Source organism: Lampetra planeri, chromosome 45 (assembly GCF_965212315.1).
Source record: "Lampetra planeri chromosome 45, kcLamPlan1.2.h2, whole genome shotgun sequence".
NCBI lineage: Eukaryota > Metazoa > Chordata > Hyperoartia > Petromyzontiformes > Petromyzontidae > Lampetra > Lampetra planeri.
Window position 1 is genome coordinate 7,608,733 of NC_136151.1, and position 23,368 is coordinate 7,632,100.

General features: G+C 45.6%; 1 protein-coding gene and 1 long non-coding RNA gene across 3 annotated transcripts in view; one reads left to right on the forward strand and one right to left on the reverse strand.

Annotated features, from left to right (window-relative positions):
- The window catches only part of LOC144733230 (uncharacterized), a 42,150-nt gene extending 23,666 nt beyond the window's left edge, over window positions 1-18,484 (reverse strand). For both annotated transcript variants that reach the window (XR_013588328.1, XR_013588327.1), the window contains exon 1: window positions 18,321-18,484. This is a non-coding gene — a long non-coding RNA (uncharacterized LOC144733230). The remainder of the gene's footprint in view (window positions 1-18,320) is intronic.
- LOC144733226 (E3 ubiquitin-protein ligase TRIM11-like) lies at window positions 776-20,110 on the forward strand. Its single transcript, XM_078615020.1, has 6 exons — window positions 776-1,397; window positions 1,869-1,964; window positions 11,032-11,265; window positions 12,125-12,147; window positions 12,517-12,620; window positions 19,404-20,110. The coding sequence occupies exons 1-6, from the start codon at window positions 840-842 to the stop codon at window positions 19,949-19,951; spliced, it is 1,563 nt and encodes a 520-aa protein (XP_078471146.1). The 5' UTR covers window positions 776-839; the 3' UTR covers window positions 19,952-20,110.
- The last annotated feature ends 3,258 nt before the right edge of the window (window positions 20,111-23,368 follow it).

Consider the following 23,368-nt stretch of genomic DNA (forward strand, 5'->3'; position numbering starts at 1 on the left):
ACGCTGCGAAATAAGTATAACATACATACTCGCACACTCACTCACCCACACACCCACTCACGCACACACTAAACCAAACACCCACCTACACACTCACCCACACACCTTCGATTAGCACGGTTGATTAAGTATGGTGTAAAATAAGTTCAACATACATACAACCACCGTCCACTCAGGATAAAACTGTGTCGTAAGAATAAAAAAAAATTGACAGATCAACAGAGGATGCATGAAGCCAGTAGTTAAATATTAGTTGATAAAGGTGGAAGACGATTACAGACTGTGAAGCTTAAACAAACAGGCCTTGCAAGAAAAAAATTAATAAAGACACAGATGGGATAAAAAACAAGTTAACCTTTACATCAGAATGTTTGCACAAGGCGCGGTTCCACTGTGTGCAATGCACACAGCCTGACCCTTGCCCGTCAATCAGCCTGTGGGATAAACCATTATTGCTGTGTCCCGGGTTGCTACTGCTGGGTTTTGTTTGTACAAATATTATATCAATTGAGACCGGTCAAAGCTATGTATGTATGTTGAACTTCTTCCACACCGTACGTAGCCAACCGTGCTAATCGGAAGTGCAGGGGAAGGACAACAAACTAAACACAAAAGTCAATTTTAGCTATTACACAGTGCGTCACTGTACCGCCACGTCTACACAGGTGAGCCCAGCCGCCGTGTGGAACATTCCAGGGCGTGTCTCGAGGTATTTATAACTTCACTGCAGGTGAAGTCAGTTCATTTCCTTGTTCGTCTCCGCTGTGTGAGCAGTTGCTGCTACGATAGCTCCTCCGTCAGCCGCGGCGAGCGACTGAGTCCGAGTGAAGCCATGGGCCATGGCGAGCGCGTCTCCCAGTGATTGTGTCGACAGTGAGCTGAGCTGCCCCATCTGCCTGGGCACGTTTGACTGCCCCTCCACGCTGAGCTGCGGACACTCGTTCTGCCTCCGGTGTCTGGACGGTGCCTGGGAGAGAGCGAGCAGCTTCAGCTGCCCGCAGTGCCGAGCGGCCTTCCGTGAGCGACCCCAGCTGAAGAGGAACGTGGCGCTCGCCAACCTGGTGGAGCAGCTCAGAGTTGGAGAGAGGATGGCCGGAGTTGTCTTCTGTGACGGCTGTGATGATGGGGAGACTCCTGCAGTGAAGACCTGCCTCAGGTGTGAGATGTCCCTGTGTGAGACCCACCTGAAGCCTCATCTGAAAAACCCCAAGTTGATGGACCACGTCCTGGTGGCTCCCATTGTCAGCCTGGAGGAAAGAAGATGCAAGAAACACAAACAGGAGCTCATGTTCTACTGCAAGCAGGACGCGAGCCTGGTGTGCGTTGCCTGTACCATTACCGGAGAACATAGAGGGCATGATGTCGACACACTGGAGGATGAGCATGAGACACGGAAGGTGAGTACCTCACGGTGTGAGAATGGGATCGCTTCAGTTCAAGGTAGCCATTCGGTTTTGGCAGGGAAAGGAAGGGACAGGAGTTTGAGTGCAGGGAGGAGGAGGGTGGGTCGAGGCTTTTTGAGCGAGCCGTGCTGGAGGAAGGCCGTGTTTGGATGTTGCTCGTGAAGTGAAGAGCCATTGTGTTGAACGATCACATGTCCCTGTCCCCTGCTGTGGCCTCTACAACACCTGGACACGAGCTGACAAATTCGCAACTTCCACATCGCATTAAAGATAACATGAAGTTATTATTCTCTCTTCATTGTGCCTTCTTGCTTACAGACTGTTAAGTCAGTCCAGGCTGACTTCCGTGGCACTCTTCTGGTGGGCAATTCTAGAGCTGTCACTGTGGAGGGCTCTGTGTGGAGTGGGGCTGAGAGGGAGCCGCTCAAGGAGTGGAGTCCCCTCTGGTGACTTCGTCTTTTACAGAGTAGAGTCGGAGAAGAGACGCGAGCGGTGGATGAGAAGAGGAAGAAAGCAAAGGCATCTGTGGGACAGATGAAGGCCACTCGCAAATACTTGCAGGTACGACCTGTGGGCTCTGGTAATCTCGTGGCCTCCACCCTGCGTAAAGTCTGTGACTCTCTCTATGAGGACAACTCCGTAGATTCAAGTGAGCCTTCAGTATCATTGGAAATAGCAATACATTATTTATATTGCTGCTTGAATGTGGATTTTAAAATGCAACGTTTATAACAAACAAGTTAATTTTTAGTACCACTGCAAAGCTGTATATGGGATAAATTGAATGACTTTCTATGGGTTTGATAATATAAAAGTGCATTGGATTAAAAACTAACACTTAAAAGAAGTAAAGATTGTGATACAATTTCATAGAAAATCTTAGCTCTTTAATTCTAGAACACAAGAGTTGACTTGATATATGACAGGGAACGCAGGGAAAACTGTTTCATCACACACCCAAGTATACAATAGACAATTCATACGTAATGGAATGTTAAAACTTGTTTTACTTGCATTTCAGTTTGCATTCATTGGGATGTATTAATGACTGAATCTTGGTGTTGTGCATATAAGGCAGGGTGGGGAACGTCCGGCCCGCGGGCCGCATAAAACTCGCGAAATCATTTGGCAGTTGCAGCCATCACATTAGGGGTGAGTTAATTAAATGTTTTGACCAAATATAACGGGATAATCTTTAATTTGATACTTTTGCATGGCCGGCGAATGATGTTATAAATATTCTCAGGTTTTTTCGGTAAAGTCACGTAGGTAAAACATTAAAAGTAATGAAAGTAAAATAAAACAAAACAAAAACAAAAATAAAATTCACGACGTTTCGGAGGCAACACAAGTCTCCGTCATCAGGTGGGACCGTCACAGCCAGATTAGCTGCATCAAGTGAAGCAATGATTCAAGATGTAATCCCTTATAAGCAAGTTGAAGGGGGGGAGGAGAGGGGGGGGGGAGTTCATCAGAATGTGGTAGCCAATGAATGGAACGTATCAGGAGGGAGGGGGGTGGGAGGGGGGGTGGGAGGGGGGTGGGAGGGGGAGGGAGCCAACAAAACATTTGGCGACGGCTTGGACGCGGCTGCTGCGCACGCCAACACAATGGGCAGAGAGGGGGGAGGGGAGGTCTGATACACATGATAGAACAAAGGAACGAAAATGCCCATGTTTATACCAATGCAGGCTGAAAAATGAAGAGAGTACTGTTAAAAATAACTGGGGATGTTAACACTCGGTGAAGTAAATTAAAATAGTGCCTGTCAGATAAGATGGTCCAAAAAGTGTAATTAAGTCTTTTTTGTGTGGTTAATAACATCTTTCCAGTGATTACTGAGTAATCACTGGAAACTGAGTAATCACTGGAAAGATGTTATTAACCACACAAAAAAGACTTAATTACACTTTTTGGACCATCTTATCTGACAGGCACTATTTTAATTTACTTCACCGAGTGTTAACATCCCCAGTTATTTTTAACAGTACTCTCTTCATTTTTCAGCCTGCATTGGTATAAACATGGGCATTTTCGTTCCTTTGTTCTATCATGTGTATCAGACCTCCCCTCCCCCCTCTCTGCCCATTGTGTTGGCGTGCGCAGCAGCCGCGTCCAAGCCGTCGCCAAATGTTTTGTTGGCTCCCTCCCCCTCCCACCCCCCCTCCCTCCTGATACGTTCCATTCATTGGCTACCACATTCTGATGAACTCCCCCCCCCTCTCCTCCCCCCCTTCAACTTGCTTATAAGGGATTACATCTTGAATCATTGCTTCACTTGATGCAGCTAATCTGGCTGTGACGGTCCCACCTGATGACGGAGACTTGTGTTGCCTCCGAAACGTCGTGAATTTTATTTTTGTTTTTGTTTTGTTTTATTTTACTTTCATTACTTTTAATGTTTTACCTACGTGACTTTACCGAAAAAACCTGAGAATATGAATCATTGCAGTCACGAAAGCTTCAAATCTAGATGTTATAAATGTCCAATGGCCCTTGGCAGAAAAAATGTTCCCCACTCCTGGTATAAGGCATCCGATAATGATGCAATTGCGTATACTTTTAACATTTCTGCAAGGAATGGGTTTGAGCCTATTTGTTATCAACTGCATGGATTTACATTCTAACTAAATATATGTCCTAGAATAGGGCGTATCCTCATATAGAGAACTGGACGCCTTTGACCAGTGTTGCTTGCGACGGAGACTTCACATTCACTCTGCGAATGTATCTCAAATACCGGAGTCCATCGATGAACAGCATGCCAGTTGCTGTCTGAAGCAGTCACAGCCAGGAGGATCTGGCTCTGTGGACACATTGCAGGGCTGACGCATGGGATGATCCCACCAGAGCACTGTGTGCAATCATTGATGGCCTTGCTCAGGATTGGAGGTGGCCCACGGGCAGGCCGAGGCTGACCTGAACGCGCACGATTGAGGCCGATCTCAGGCATCGTAATCTAGGCGGCCTGCACTCAGCATGGTGTGTAACCCAGGACAGAGTTGCCTGGCAATGTGTCATGAGCATTGCAACACCCCGGCCTGCTAAAGATTGATTTATATCCTTTTATCAAGTCACCTTGTGATGGTAATAATAATTTACACCAGGTTAACACTTAGGCTTTTGCGACTATTATTATCCAAATTAGAGTTTTTTTTGGAGTTAGATCGTGACAATATGAATGTGTCATTAAACCCACCACCACCCAACACCGCCAATTTGTAAGGTTTGTTACATAAACACAACATGCCAATTAGATATTACTAGTTCAGCAAACCGGTGTGTTGGAGAAGAAACCCACAACATGTACAATTTGAGTATGACATTTCACCGGTAATTGCAACCAGCTTCATCAGGCCACAGCCAGAATTGTTCTTAAATAAAGAAATAAATGCGATGTCATCACTTGTGAGCCAATCAAGTTCGGAGACCAGGGGATGGGGGAGGGGTTCGTGTATTTATATAAATTACAATTGATATCTACTATTGGTTGGGTTATTCACAGTTAATCAACACACAAGATATATATCATGTATGTACATTCTCCATTTGTAGTTTCAATGATTCGGAGACAAGGTTCGTAGGAGGCACCTTTTGTTTATCAACTTCCACAGTTTTGTCCACACACTCTCCACATTTGCTTAGCCTACCCTGTACACAACACTAACGGTCAAACACTGACCATGCCGACTGAGCCAACAACTTTAAGCAGCGCAATATCTAGTGAAGACGGCAGTGATGACGGCAACGAATTGACAGCAACAACGAGACAAGTCCACTCCCAGAACCGGCAGCCCCGAGACCCCACTCTCGGCTCCTTTTATGCTCCCAGAGCGGCCTGGCTCCGCCCTGACCGCACCTCCCTTCTCAAACCTGCTAGCAGGTTCCAGGGGCGTCCAGATGGGGTCCTCCATGACCCTTGCCTGAGTTATTTCTCTCTGCCAACACACCGTGCACACCCTCATCGGCGTGTGTACTGTTTGTCCACCTCAGTTTCCGCCGCTGTCCACCAGCCGGCACTATTACACTACACATGTATTAAAAAGAACTCTTATGGATAAATTATACCCTTTGTTAAACCAGTGTAACATTGAGGCCTTGCCACAACCTTCATGCTAGCAGATTGCTTAACAATACATTACCATGCTGGTCAATGTGGGTTGGTGAAGACAGCCCAGCACCCATTCATAAATGACTAACCACACAGTTTGATGACCACCCCACCACCACTGCCCTACCTGGTGAACATCATCATGACGATTCATGGGCAGATAGCCCGTAGTAGGTGTCTACTGCCCATGTCGTGATTGGTTTCCACTTTCCTCTCTCTGTCTTGTCAATATGCTCTAGTAGTGCCACATCTTTCTGGTACCAATCTTTAATGTCAATCCATTCTCTGTGAGGTCTAACTCTCTTTCCGGTTCCTTCCATATTTCTGAACAACAAAATAGTTTTCATTTGCCTGTTGTTTTCCATACTACATATGTGTACTGCCAGTTTCCTTATCATTGCTGCATCATCAGGTCTTCTTCTGTGTGCCATATTTTTCTTACTTCTACATTGGTCACTCTTTGGGTTCAGCTTAGATGCAGTATCCTTCTATAGCAATACATTTCGAGTACCAATATCTTATGTCTGTCAATATTTGTTAATGTCCAAGTCTCGCAAGCATACAAAGCTGTATTGAACACACATGTTCTTATGATGTTCAGTTTGTTCTTGTAGCTGATTTTCTTGCTTCTCCAGATGTTATTAAATCCTGCCATTAATCATTTTGCCTTTGCGATTCTCGCTCTTATTGCGTCTTTAGTGTAGTCATTGTCCCATGTCAGTAGATGTCCCGAGGAATACAAGTTCCTTTATATTCACAATCTTGCTGCTTTGTATTATTGCTTCTTTCTGAATGTATCCCTTCAGAACACCATTGTCTTTGCCTTTTCTTTTCCACGTTAATCCTCAGTCTTGCATCCTTTCCTAACTTATTGAGCGTATGAACACTTTGCTGCAGGACTATGCATCTTATTTTCCATTAGATCTATGTCGTCCACGAATCTTTATTCTGTCTCCTTGCATATATATATTACCTGTGCTATTGTCCTGAATGGCATCTATCACTCTTTCGAAGTGTAGTGTCATAGGTCTCTTCTTCCTTCTTGTTGGAAGCTTGTGTGTGTGTGCGGGTGGCGTGCGTCGCACACACTCAGTCAGAGACGGGGTAGTCGCAGGAGGCACCATCCTCCCCTTTTATTGGTGTTGTGTGCACGCCACCAACTCTGGCTCCCTCTCTCACGACCATGCTGCCGCACGACCCAGCCCAGACACGACCCTGCCGCATTGCACCGATGGCGTCGATCAAGACAGCAAACTACTGTCCGGCCGCGCAATGCCCAGGTGAAGGCGGGTAGCGACGACGAAGAGACGAGTCCACTCCCAGAACCGGCAGCCTGGAGCTCTCGCTCTCTGCTGCTTATATTCCCCTCAGCGTGGCTTGGCTCCGCCCTAGCCACGCCTCCCTTCTCGAACCCACCAGAGGGTTCTTGGGGCTTCCCCACGAGGTCTACCGTGACCCTTGCCCCAGTTCCTCCACCCTACCGGCACACACGCATATGTAGGACTCGTACTCGGCTGTCTTTCTGTTCTCTTTATTTTCCGCTTAAGAGTCCACCTCCGCCGCGCCACCGCTCCGCGTCTCTCCGTGCCCTCACTCCACTCCGCGTCGCTCCGTGCCCTCACTCCGCTCCGCGTCTCTCCGCATCTCTCTCTCGCCGTGCCGCGTCTCCTCCGCGTCTCTCTCTCGCCGCGCCGCGTCTCCTCCGCGTCTCTCTCTCGCTAGGTCTGTCGACTCTACTGCTATGCTACACTGCATCCTTCAGATGCATGGCTACCCCTGTTCGCACACTGCGTTCTCGCTATCACTGTCTCTCTATCTCCACTCCGTCTGTCGCTGCTAACCCACTCTTTCTCTGCTCTACTACCGTCACCGCCTGCTCTGCGATTCCCCGGCACCGTCGCTGCAGCTCCATCCAAGACGCCGACCAGAAGACCCCCTCTCGCTGTCGCGTTGTGGTTTATATCCCCATACCAATTAATCCCCATTAATTATCTCAACCCCCCGCTTATTACTCGCCCCCTGGCCCCCGGTCTCACGTGACCTTGTTTTTGCCGCCAGCGCGATGCCAGCTAATACCCAATTACCCTCTTAGGCAATTGCTGGCCTGTGTCCCCCCGGCTACCCCGAACACCTGTCTCAACACTTAAAGACCCCCTCACCTAATCCCACAACAACAACCCTGTCCTCACATACCCCCCACTGTACTCTGCTCGCTCGCATAGCAACAGTGGAAGAGAATGTGTGGCGCGCTATAACTCAAGTCCTACACATATATGCTCAATGGCGTGTGTGCTAACGGCCCACCTACAGTTGCAGCTGCTGTACAAGAGTCAGCACTATGTCACTCTACTATTAGAGGTAAAGGGGATATAGCAACACCAGTTACGTCAACACGAATACCAGCAAAACTATTAGCTGGAGGCTGATCTGCTCATTCAGTCTCTAAAATCCCTTTGAAAATAACTGCAACATTGACTTGCAATATAAAGCCAAACACGAAGCCACAAATATATTCCAATCGAAACTAATTGTCTGGGATGAAGCACACACGTATGCCAGGCTGTTGATAGCTTATTGGGTTATCGAACAGTTAAATGTAAACAATTTGGAGGCAAGTCCTACTGGTTACTTTACATGGATCACGGCCTCTTGTATAAAGAAGCATCGTTTCTGGGGAGAATTACAGGTGCTGAAGCTGAAACAGAATTTGCCAGCTCTGGAAAGTGAAACGGAACTTGTGGAATAGCTCCTGGACGTTGTTGATGGAAAAACAGACGATACAGCAACATTACACTCACACTGCTATCCAGAAAATCAAGATACATTTGCGCAACTATACGGTGACATTTACTTTTCTACGATTACTCCTGAACAGCTTAAATGAAGCGCAATACTGAATGTTACAAATGCAGACTTTTTTTATCTCAACAATGGAGCTGAGTGCTTTTCTAGTGCGTGGATACTATTGTGAGTGATGATACTGCTGATCAACTTGCAATCCCGGAAGAATTGTTAAAGTCTTACTCCAACCGGAATGCCTTCTCATGAACTGAAACTTAAAGTAGGAGCCGTTATCATGCTCCTTAAAAACCTAATGTCATTGTGAGGACTACTTAATGGTACAAGACTTACTTTTACTCAAATACAAACTTGCATAATCGAAGCAAAAATTATCGATGGAGCAACCTCCGACAGGGTACTTATTCTATTAGATATTAATTTAACATTCAGTTTCATACGCTAACAATTCCCCATACGATTGGCTTTTTCTATTTACAATCAATAAGTCACAATGTCAAACGTTTGATGAAAAATGCATTAACTTACCTAAGTCTGTTTTTAGTCAAGGACAATTATATCTTTTCTAGATTTGAAGTTTTCGTGACTGAAAGGGTCCATACTCTTTGGTTTTTTTCGGTAAAGTCACGTAGGTAAAAAATTAAATAAAAATAAATTAAATCACGACGTTTCAGAGGCAACACAAGCTTCCGTCTTCAGGTGGCACCGTCACAGCAAAATTACTGTATCAAGTGAAGTGATACAGTAATTTTGCTGTGACTTTGCCACCTGAAGACGGAAGCTTGTGTTGCCTCCGAAACGTCGTGATTTAATTTATTTTTATTTTATTTTTTACCTACGTGACTTTACCGAAAAAACCAAAGAGTATACAATTATATCTAGCTCGATCAAGAGTCATATCGTGTGATTCACTTAATCTAGTGTCGGAAAAAAACCCAGAATATGGCAATTGTGTATTTATATCAATCTTTGTTGAAAAATATGAGTAACAAAAATGCGTTAATGTTTAATTAAGATCTGCTAGATCAGTGAATGTTTCACCAGGTACAGCTAGTCTCGTATAAAGCCCTTACGAGTGGGAACACGCAGCAGTGCTGGCTTAGGAAACGTACCCACCCCTAATCATTCGCTCAGCCAATGAGAGTGACGCACGCTGAGCCAACCAGACCCCACCCCCCAAGATTCTATTATCACGATTTTTATTAAAAAAAAATTAAAACAATCCATTTTTTTATCTTAATTTTAGAACTTTCGTGACTGCAGGAATTATTATTTGGTTCTTTCGGTTATGTTAGCGAGGTGAGAACTCACTCGACCAGGATAGAGTTCCAGGCTCCATCTAAAAGATACCTCGTCACAGAAATGTAGACTGAGGGCACTGCTAAGTTCACAGAGGTCCTGGAGCTCTTCTCTGAGAATGACCCCAGACTGGGAGTGCAGCAGCTGCTCCACCCTCGTCTCCCACTGCTGCCATGGTAGCAGGAGTACAGTATTATGCACAGCATGTCATACTTAATATGGTTATTATAATTATTTTTTATTCATTAAATGTTTACCATCTGTATTTTTGGTGCTTTTACCTATACTCCAATGAAGCCCTCATATATTGGTCATCCGAAAGCAATAACGCTGACGGGAACACATCCTGATATATACAACAGTATAATGGCCCATTTTTGCGCTTATTCGATAAGCACTCACTTCAGGAAGCATACTGAGCATTTAGCGAGGTCTGCCAGTACTGATAAAATAATTCAGTCCCAAAAGGCCATGGGGCAAATAGATTGTGTACAAAATACTTTTAATGATGAATCTATGCAGAAGGTGAATCATGTGCTTATCTTTACCGAAAGGACCAAGAACATGTGCCTATCTGTTTTGGTAAATAATTTACAGATCCTCAACAATACACTTCTGGACGAAGGTTCCACAACATCGTGTTGATCATTGAGGCTAGTTGGCCATACTTAGTTGCGTGGGTCAGTGCAGGTTTGTGAAGGTAGAGTCCAGCACTGGTTCATATCTCAATCATTACGCAGCCCTCTAATCGTGTTGGAGGCTGGGGAGGGAGCCCAGCCTAGGCTGAGGCAAGGACACGCCAGTAACGTGGGGTAGTAACAGCAGCGTGGAAGGACGCGTCGCAAAACCTAGTTTTAATTTCTGGTAATTTTAGAGAGAACAGGGAGGTACTTGTTGAGGTTGCGATTGGGAATTTGCAGAGTTAGGAGGTGCTTACATACTTGGCGGATTTGTTTTAAAGGAATATTAGGATGAAGACAGCCCTGTGGTGGTCTCTAAACATATCCAGGGGAGATAAATTGGAGGTGATACAGAGGTTGCAATAATGTGTTGATATGGAGGCATCAAGGTCAAAGTGGGCGGCCAGGTGGTATAATGGAACAAGAGGCGAGGCAGTCGATGATTTCACAGGAGTCAAAGATGGGGAGGATGGCGGCTTGGACTATATGAAGATGGAGCCGAGGTGAGACAATGTGTTTATTTATATAGAAGATTTTGTTTATTAAACGATATGATCAAATTGAAGGGCAAGATAGCACCTAAATACCTAAAGTTATCGACCTGTTCAATGGGATGTGAGTCTAAAGACATAACGTGAAGGCAGGGAAAAATAGGTTTGGAGTAACCGGAAAACAATTTGGCTTTTGTCTTAACAGCATGGAATATTAATTTATATAATCCACTGCATGCCCCTTGCAGGATTCCATGGTCCAGACCAAGGCTCGCATCTCAGGCGAGTTCACCCGTATGAGGGTGACGCTGGATGAGGACGAGAGGGCAGCTCTGGATCGCGTGGACGTGAAGGGGCGCGAGCTGCTGTCCCGGATCGAGGAGAACATCGCTCATTACGAGCGCGAGATCAGCGAGCTCCAGGCAGCAGCCACGCGCCTGCGCACTCTGCAGGAGGAGAGGGACTCACTCACGTTCCTGCAGGTAGAGCGCTCACGGAGCCAGGGCAAGTGCCCCAGTTCGCGTGTTCATTACGTTGGTAAACTTGGCAGATGTGTTGCAACACAAAACACAGGATAACGCCACTTCCATTGTCAAGACAGCATATAGCCCATGGGTTCTGAAAGTAAATGTAGAGTCAAGTTCACCAACTTGGATTTGTATATTGTAATACAAATATAAACTAGCGCTGAATTTCCAAATAAAAAAAAAACTATTAACACACAAATTCCTCGAGTTAATTGGTTGGTAATATATGCAGACATTGGCATTACAAATCGTAACCGCATCATCCTGTAATGTACATCAGATTGAGGCCACTTGACACTACATTTAAATTTTTCATTTTACCAAATGTATACCAACCATTAGTAATGCTGAACACGGAAGGGTTTTTAACATCAGGAAAGCCAGAAGCAGTTATATTTCAGCATTCACTGCTGATGAGTCTTTGAAAGTTGAAACAAATCCCGAGATTGCTTGCCTCAACAAATGTTCACCCTGCTAAATTATGGACTCTGGTAACACCACGCTCTGGTTGTAATTCACGCTCGCAGTGGATCATTATTTTGATTGTTGGTTCACAATCACTGCAACTCGATGTCAAGTGCCACGGACGCCTCTTGCCATGACATCAGGTACCGAGTGGCAACAGTTTTAGAGGCGACACCTTACTGATGAGAATCATTGAGTCCTAATGCATCCATGGCTTTGTCTTGATTACAGACAACAACACTAGGCCACGCGAATGTCTGAGTGCAGCCTCATCGCGTCTACCAATCACCATGTGGTTAACGTGGCTGGAGGTGAACTGACTCACGCCCCCTGTGTCTGACTCCTGCAGGTTCACCTGAAAGAGACAAACCGGTATGGACTATGAACTTGCACAGATTAACACACGGGGTGATGCCTTGTGTGGAACATGGGCTGAGTAATGATGATTATGTGTGATGATGATGATGTGTGATGATGCTGTGTTATGTTGTGTGCTGATGTGTGGCATGATGCTGTGTAAGACGAGGGTTGTGTGATGTTGTGTCCTGTGATGCTGTGCACGATGTTGCCGTTTGTGATGCCATGTGTGATAATGCCATGTGTGATGATGGTATGTGTGATGATGGTGGGTGATGATGTTGTATGTGATTATGTGTAGTATGATACTGTGTATGCTGATGCTGTGTGTGATTATGCTGTGCGTAATGATGCTGTGTGTCACTGCTGGTTTTTGTCTCACAGGAGAGACGCTCAGAAGGGAGATCCACCCACATCTCTCAGCAAAAAAGACATCGCCACGATCAGCGCCCTGCACGGAGCTGTGGTCAACCTGCTGGCATTCATGTGTGAGTTCCACGGACTCTTACCACCTGTGCGTGTGTGTTATTGTGCGTCTAATTGTGTCTTGTGTGTATGTTGCGGAGCGGTGGCATAGTGGTTAACGTGCTACAATATGAACCTGGCAACACAAATTCGATTCCCGTTCACAGCCAACACCAGTGACAATTTTCTGAACCGGTCATGAGCCTCCCCTAGGTCGACTCGGCATCAAATGACTACCTGGTGTAGTGTGTAAAAACTGCCACTAGGGAGACAAAGGCGGCCTTACGTGGTGCTGGCCACCCACCCCCTCATGTTCCATACCGGCCTTGAAGTGTCACTCGCTAACAATTCTTGCCCCTACAGCCTGTTTGGGCTATACGGGGGGTCTTGTAATTGCGTCTGTTTGTATACGTATGTGTAGATGAGCGAGAGTGAGTACGGATGTGCAATGATGATGGGATGCTCTGAGCACTGAGCTACAAACATGGTCACCTACACGTGACTCACGGCCATGGCTATCATCAATGGTGAGTTGATTCAGAACCAATTCTGAGCCTCTCCCAGATGAACCCTTGGCTTAAACGAGTACCGGGTACGTTCTGTAAGCATCAGCACTGCGGACACAAAATCGGCCTGCAGAATTCATATGGTGAAATAGATTTTATAACTACATCAATATAAATTTCAATAATGTTGTGGCTTGGCTCTCCAACACACCGGCGTGTTGTACTAGTGACGAATTGGCACGTTCTGTTTACGTGACAACCCTTACTAGTTGTCTGTGTCGGGTGGTGGCGGGTTTTAACGACACATTTATATATTTACGCAATCTAACCCCAAAAAACCTCTATTATGGATTATATAAACTTAGGGTTGATTGGTAATGCCCAAGGATCATACATCCAGACTAAGACACGTTGAAGATGTTTAGGCTTCATGTCCACAGCCTGATACTCAGTCAAACTAAGGCATTTTTAGGATTCTTAGGTTCCCCAGTTAATGGCTGAGGCTCACAGAGCGAGACTAAGGCATAATCTTGGTCGACCTTGTCTATCACTACACTGCACGTGCAAACATCAACTTTACGACTGTAATGTATTCATTAGACAATAATATATAGCACACACACGAGTGTATTTCACTATTACATAAGCTCCATTGATATTACACGCGTGTATTATCCGTAAGGATGCTGTTGGCCAAAGTAACCATTGTAGCAGATGAACCTACGAGTATAAGTCTTCTCTGTAATGGATGTCATCATCAGACTCGAGCCAGACTACATCACCGTAGTGATGCGCAGGATTTCATTGTTAATGATGTAGGCTCATATCCAGACTAAGGCAACCTAAGGATTCTCATTGTTCATTCATAATGTGCTTGAGGCTGCTATATCCCTACTAAGGCATCTTAAGGATTATTGGGGTTCAATGCTAATACCTGAGGCTCACAGAGCCAGACTGGGCTATCGCTGTGGCTGACCACATGTATCACTGTGCAAACAGATACATTGCTATTGCCCATGTATTGCAATACCTCTACGCTCACATACAGCACACACACGAGTGTAAAGGAGTATTACATGAGCTATATTAACCCTACACGTGTGTATCATTGAGTGAGGATGCTGTTGCTATTCTGCGTGTGAGTGTTTTACACAGAGACACTATGGCTGATATTCTTAGGATTCATTATTAGTGCTTGAGGCAGCGTGATACAGACTCAGACACAGTTAGGATTCTTAGGGTTCTGTGTTAAAGTCTGAAGTTCTCAGCATCAACGGCACTGAGTCTTTGACACAAACAGGCTGTGGCTGATATTATTAAGATTCATTACACTGTGTAATAAATAAAAATTGTCCCTGGGTAGTAAGTGTTATTTTATAATTGCTTATGCCTCAAAAGTACACAAAATGGTTATTACTCACCACAAACTTTGCTTTTGTGACCAGGACAGTGATATTTTGAAATTTACACATTTTCAATGGGAATTCCAGATAGATTCAGTGCTGAGTAGAAACTTGTAGTAACTTCTAGAACATTCAAGAACTTTCCAGTAATAAAAAAGTAGTATAAATATAGGACCCTTAAGCCCACCAGTTTCAGTTTACAGTGGTACCTCGGTATGCGTCGTTAATTCGTTCCAGAAGGTAGGACTTATACCAAAAATGACGTATACCAAACGAATTTTTCCTATAAGAAATAAAGGAAGAGAAAATAATCCGTTCCAGAGTATAAGAAATTATATTTAATATGGCATAATATACATTAATGGGGTTGTATAAAATAAGAATTAGACTTAACGTATTACTAAAATGCATACATAAATTCAAATAAATGCACACACGAGTGTACATCACTACACCATCACACACACACACACGAGTGTACATCACTACACTATCACACACACACACGAGTGTACATCACTACACTCACACACACACGAGTGTACATCACTACACTATCACACACACACGCGAGTGTACATCACTACACTATCACACACACGAGTGTACATCACTACACTATCACACACACACACGAGTGTACATCACTACACTATCACACACACACACACACGAGTGTACATCACTACACTATCACACACACGAGTGTACATCACTACACTATCACACACACACACGAGTGTTCATCACTATACCATCACACACACACGAGTGTACATCACTACACTACCACACACACACACGAGTGTACATCACTACACTACCACACACACACACACGAGTGTACATCACTACACTACCACACACACACACACGAGTGTACATCACTACACTATCACACACACACACACGAGTGTACATCACTACACCATCACACACACGAGTGTACATCACTACACTATCACACACACACGAGTGTACATCACTACACTATCACACACACACACACGAGTGTTCATCACTACACCATCACACACACGAGTGTACATCACTACACGATCACACACACACGAGTGTACATCACTACACTATCACACACACACACGAGTGTACATCACTACACTATCACACACACACACGAGTGTACATCACTACACTATCACACACACACACGAGTGTACATCACTACACTATCACACACACACACACACGAGTGTACATCACTACACTATCACACACACACACACGAGTGTACATCACTACACTACCACACACACACACGAGTGTACATCACTACACTACCACACACACACACACGAGTGTACATCACTACACTACCACACACACACACACGAGTGTACATCACTACACTATCACACACACACACACGAGTGTACATCACTACACTATCACACACACACACACGAGTGTACATCACTACACTATCACACACACACACGAGTGTACATCACTACACTACCACACACACACACACACACGAGTGTACATCACTACACTACCACACACACACACACGAGTGTACATCACTACACTATCACACACACACACACGAGTGTACATCACTACACTATCACACACACACACACGAGTGTACATCACTACACTACCACACACACACACACGAGTGTACATCACTACACTATCACACACACACACGAGTGTACATCACTACACTACCACACACACACACACACACGAGTGTACATCACTACACTACCACACACACACACACGAGTGTACATCACTACACTATCTCACACACACACAGTGTACATCACTACACTATCACACACACACGAGTGTACATCACTACACTATCACACACACACACGAGTGTACATCACTACACTATCACACACACACACACGAGTGTACATCACTACACTATTACACACACACACACACGAGTGTACATCACTACACTATCACACACACACACGAGTGTACATCACTACACTATCACACACACACACACGAGTGTACATCACTACACTATCACACACACACGAGTGTACATCACTACACTATTACACACACACGCACGAGTGTACATCACTACACTATCTCACACACACACACAGTGTACATCACTACACTATCACACACACACGAGTGTACATCACTACACTATTACACACACACACACACACGAGTGTACATCACTACACTATCACACACACACGAGTGTACATCACTACACTATCACACACACACACACGAGTGTACATCACTACACTATCACACACACACTAGTGTACATCACTACACTATCACACACACACGAGTGTACATCACTACACTATCACACACACGAGTGTACATCACTACACTATCACACACACACACACACACGAGTGTACATCACTACACTATCACACACACGAGTGTACATCTCTACACTATCACACACACGAGTGTACATCACTACACTATTACACACACGAGTGTACATCTCTACACTATCACACACACGAGTGTACATCACTACACTATCACACACACACACACGAGTGTACATCACTACACTATCACACACACACGAGTGTACATCACTACACTATTACACACACGAGTGTACATCACTACACCATCACACACACACACACGAGTGTACATCACTACACTATCACACACACACACGAGTGTACATCACTACACTATCACACACACGAGTGTACATCACTACACTATCACACACACACGAGTGTACATCACTACACTATCACACACACGAGTGTACATCACTACACTATCACACACACACACAAGTGTACATCACTACACTATCACACACACACACGAGTGTACATCACTACACTATCACACACACACACGAGTGTACATCACTACACTATAACACACACACACAAGTGTACATCACTACACTATCACACACGCACACGAGTGTACATCACTACACTAACACACACACACACGAGTGTACATCACTACACTAACACACACGCACACGAGTGTACATCACTACACTATCACACACACACACACAGTGTACATCACTACACTATCACACACACACACACGAGTGTACATCACTACACTATCACACACACGCACACGAGTGGACATCACTACACTATCACACACACAGTGTACATCACTACACTATCACACACACACACACGAGTGTACATCACTACACTATCACACACACACACGCACACGAGTGTGCATCACTACACTATCACACACACACACACGAGTGTACATCACTACACTAACACACACACACACGAGTGTACATCACTACACTATCACACACACACGAGTGTACATCACTACACTATCACACACACACACGAGTGTACATCACTACACTATCACACACACGAGTGTACATCACTACACTATCACACACACACACACACGAGTGTACATCACTACACTATCACACACACACACACGAGTGTACATCACTACACTATCACACACACACGAGTGTACATCACTACACCATCACACACACACACACACGAGTGTACATCACTACACTATCACACAAACACACACGAGTGTACATCACTACACTATCACACAAACACACACGAGTGTACATCACTACACCATCACACACACACACAGTGTACATCACTACACTATCACACACACACACGAGTGTACATCACTACACTATCACACACACGAGTGTACATCACTACACTATAACACACACACACACGAGTGTACATCACTACACTATCACACACACACGAGTGTACATCACTACACTATCACACACACATACGAGTGTATATCACTACACTATCACACCCACCTCGTGTGCCGTGTCGGCCTTCACAGGTGCTCACCAACACCACTTGCCCCTACAGTCTGTGAAAGGTGACACGCGGGAGATGTTTGTGTTTGTTGTACACACACAGAGACGCTGCGGCGGTGTTGATATCCACGTTGCCGCTGCTGCTGTGATCCACTGCCTCCCACGGGCACTTCCGCACAGTGGGGCTGAACGATGAATCGATTCCAAATCGAAGTCGCAATTTGAAACAATGCGATTAGCAAATCGCAAAAGCTGCGATTTTTGAAAAGTGTTTTATTTTTTATTATTAGAACTTTATTGATTTAACTTAACAATTCTAGATTTGAAGCTTTCGTGACTGCAAGGATTCATACTCTGAGGTTGTTTCGGTAAAGTCACGTTGGTAAAATATAATAATAAAATAAAATAATAATAAATGAAAATAACTCAATTCAATCACGATGTTTCGAAGGCAACACAAGTCTCCGTCTTCAGGTGGGACCGTCACAGCTAAATGTACGGTATCACTTTATTTTATTATTATTATTTTACCTACGTGACTTTACCGAAAAAACTTAACAATTGCTCCATGTTTGATCTTTCTATTTAAATAAAAAATGTTAACAAATACATGTTGAAAGCAATTAATACATTTTTAGTTTTCAGCCTTGCATTAGAATATATAGAGCAGTTCACATTTTGATGGTATCATCACATGTTTTACATCTACTACACAGTGAATATTGAACTGAAGCGGGACTTTTAAAAATGTAGATGCGGGGCAGACAAACGCACCGCTGTACTGTACTTCTGTGCTCTCACCAGCTGCGCCACCTGCCTTCGCCAACGCGCGGTGACCGGCGTGGTGAAGTATGGTCAAATGTCCCCCGCGACCCCCACGGCGTAGGGAGGCCCTCATCCAGCAGTGGATTGACAAAGTGCCCGTTACATGTCATCACACCGATAGCTACGCATTACAACGTTGCATAACAATGCTCATTATGAATTGCTCTATTGTAGTGCACGTGCGTGTTAGTGCACGAGTGCTGTTGTTATAGTGGTGCTGTTGTTACACGGCTACTGTGATTATCGTTACTGCAGACGGACGCTCACCGACTGTGGACACAAACTCGGCCGACAACAACCTCCAGATTTCCTCGGACCTCAGGACGGTGACGCGGACCGCTGTCTCCCAGGGTCGCCCCGATCACCCGCACCGCTTTGATGGCTACTACCAAGCCCTGTGCTCCGAGAGCTTCTCGTCGGGTCAGCACTACTGGGAGGTGGACGTGGGGGGTGTGGCGTGGGGCTGTGCGGTTGGAGTCGCGTACGGGACGATCGCACGGAAAGGGCGTGGTAACGAGTGCAGGCTGGGATACAACGACTCATCCTGGGTTTTATATAAAAATAACAACAGCTGGTCAGCGTGGCATGGTGGTGTACGGACCTCAGTGCCGGTGAGGGATCCTCCCCGGAGAGTCGGGTGTCACCTGCACTGGGAGGCGGGGCTGCTGTCGTTCTACCGCGCCGACTCCATGGAGCTGCTGCACTCCGTCCACCACTCGTTTAGTCAACCGCTCTACCCCGCACTGTGGGTGTGGGGTAAAGGTGACTCAGTGAGGATTCTGGATCTGAGTCGTGCGTGCTGAGAGCACGGAGTGTGAGCAGCGCAGAGAAACGGGCGCAGCGCACAGACTCGCGCACACAAAGACACAGATCCCCCGTGTAGCCTTCACAGGCTGTTGGGGCAAGTGCTGTTAGCGAGCACCGATGGGGCCGTCCATAAATGACGTCACACACGTGGGGGGGGGGGGGAGTTAGAAATGTGACGTCACATCAAAATGCGCAACTTAAATAAATATAGACAACACGTTCTACTTAATTAAATAAACTTTTTTTATAAATGTTTTCTCCTACAACATAAGAGTGCAGCGCCACATTAAATATGCACTACAATGACAATAGTTTAAAGCGATTTGAAGCATGTTTTATTTTCTTTGGGGGGGGGCAGAGCTTTGTGACGTCATATTTGAGGGGGGGTCTGACTTTTTGTGACGAAGGGGGGGGGGGGTCAAAAATTGCGTGACGTCATTTATGGACGGCCCCTATGAAGGCCGGCACAGCACACTAGGGGGTGGGTGGCCAGCACCACGCCCGGTCGCCTTTGTCTCCCCAGTGGTGACGTTTACACACCGTACCAGGAACTCTTTTTTCAGGCTGAGTCGACCTAGGGGAGACCCATGACCGGTTCACCAACACCAGTGACGATTATCAGAATCGGTCCAGGCTCTCCCCTAGGTCGACTGAGCCTCAAATGAGTACCTGCTGCGATGTGTAAACATCGCCACTGGGGAGACAAAGGCGGGTCGGGCGTGGTGCTGGTCACCGACCCCCTCGTGTGCCACAGTGTCGGCCTTCATAGGTGCTACTAGCAAACAGCACTTGCCTCTACAGTCTGTTAAGGCTACACGGGGATAATTTTCTTTGGGTTAGTTTTTTGGTCTGTACGCCTTTGTCTGTGTGTCTTTGTTACTGTGTCTTTGTGTCTTTGTTATTGTATCTTTGTGTATTTGTGTGTCTTTGTTACTGTGTCCGTGTGTGTCTGTTTGTGTGTATTTTTGTTTTGGTGCTGGCCACCCACCCCCTCGTGTGCGAGAGTGACAGCCTTCACACGCTCTGCTACTTGCTACGAACAGCCCTTTCCCCAACAGTCTGTTAAGACTACACAGACACACACAGATAGACACACTCACACGCATACAAACACACAGACACACAAACAGATAGACACACGTACATACACACAGATACATACATACACACAGATACATACATACAGACACTCTCACACACAGACACACACTCACACAGACACATACAAACACAGATAGATACACACAGATATACAAAGACAAAGATCCCCCGTATAGCCTGAACAGACTGTTGGGGCAAGTGCTGTTAGCGAGCACCTATGAAGGCCCGAACGGTACCCGAGGGGGTGAGTTGCCAGTACCACGCCCGACCGCCTTTGTCTCCCCAGTGGCGATGTTTACACACTGCCCCAGGTACTCATTTGAGGCTGAGTCGACCTAGGGGAGGCCCATGACCGGTTTACAAACAACATTGATAGCGATTATATGAATCGGCATTGGGTCTCCCCTAGGTCGACTCAGCCTCAAATCACTACCTGGTGCGATGAGTAAACATTACCCCTGGGGATACAAAGGTGGGTCTCTCCCAGGCTGGCCTTCATAGGTGAAACTCACTAACAGCACTTAACTCAACAGTATTTTAAAGCTATACGGGGGATCTTTGTCTTCGAGTAAGTGGGTTGGTATGTATTCCTTTGTCTTTGTGTGTCTTTGTTATTGTGTTTGTGTCTTTGTTACTGTGTCTGTGCGTGTCTCTGTCTTTGTGTGTCTTTGTTATTATGTTTGTGCCTTTATTACTGTGTCTGTGCGTGTCTTTGTGTGTGTATGTCTGGGCGTAGTGCTGCCTACCCACTCCCTCGTGTGTCACAGTGCCGGCCTTCATAGTTGCTACTCGCTACGAACAGCACTTTCCCCAACAGTCTGTTAAGGCTACATGGGGGATCTTTGTCTTTAGTGTATAGAGCCATGTGCGTAGTGTGGGGTGGAGCGGTGGTGCAGTGGTTAGCGCACTGGTGGGGGAGGGCGGGGGGAGCCAAGCTTCTCTCTGACGTCATCGTCCCTCGCGCCGCGTGGCGCTCAACGCCGAGAGGGCGGAGCTCCACCGCGGGCGTGCTGGGAACACGCGTCACGTGACGCTGCGGGGTGACGCGCGCCATCCCCCTCGCAGTCACTCGCTCGTTGGGTGATAAACCCGGGGTGGGAATGGGATGGCATCACTAGGGGGGGACTACTCGTGGTGTGTGCCGAGTGTCGCTGGGCCAAAACATTGTTGTTATAACCTGGGGTCGAGTGACCCCCTCCTCCCCCCACCCAAACTAGTTTTATTTTACAGGGCATAGAGAGAGATATAAGCCATTTTAATACCTAGTAGTAGTAGGAGGTCTTTCACCACCAATATTCGTAAAGATTTGTTTTGATTAATATTTTATTTATCTGCTCTAAGACTTGGGCCTGAAGCCACAACCTTCGATTCATGGGATAACGCTTCTGATGACAACAATAGGAACTGTGTTTTGACTTTGAAGTGGGTTAAAGTTATTAAGCGCCTGATATATATCTAGAGTGAGGATCTACCTTACAATACGACACGACTAACATTGTCTCAACACGCATTAATAACACAGACACTGTGTGTTATTACAGGGATAGAGACAACACAAACTCCAAATTTCCAGCAACTGTCAGGGTCGGAATCCAACCAATGACCTCTTGCATACCAGGCGAGGGAGTTAACATATCCTAGCCACAACGGCGTCCCTCCTTAACGTGAGACACCAATACGGTGTGAACCCAACCTCGAGTCTCAGGGTGTCTAGCAACACGTAGATTATTTGTAACGCATTGATTATATCGTACCAGTTGTGTACTTGTGTGAACGCTAATCGCATTGTGCTCTGGGCTGTGGGTGAGATTCATATTTGCTTCATTGCTGGCATGATTTTGGCTTGTTTTGCTTTTTTCATTTTTGTGACCCAGGTCACTCTTGTCAATGAGACTCATCCTGATCTCCTGAGTTCTCACCTCGTTAAATTGAAATTCAACTCGACTCGATCATCATCAGCAGCAGAATTAGTAACAACAGCAGGAGCAACAGCATTAGCAGTGGTAGCTCCATCGTTATCATCATGATCAGTATCAGAAGTAGGACCATAATCAATACTAATACAATCATTATCAGCAGTAACATAATAATCAATAGCATAAGCAGCAGCATCATCGCTAGCATCATCAATATTATCAGGAGTAGGACCAGCAGCATTAATAATAATATAATCAGTAGTAGTAGTAGCAGCAGAATCAGCAGCATCATCATTCTTGCAACCGACACTCATCCTTGTATCTTGATTTCTCACCTGGTTAAACAAATTGACTTTAACTCGTAGGCTGTCGCGACCAATATTATCAATAATAAAG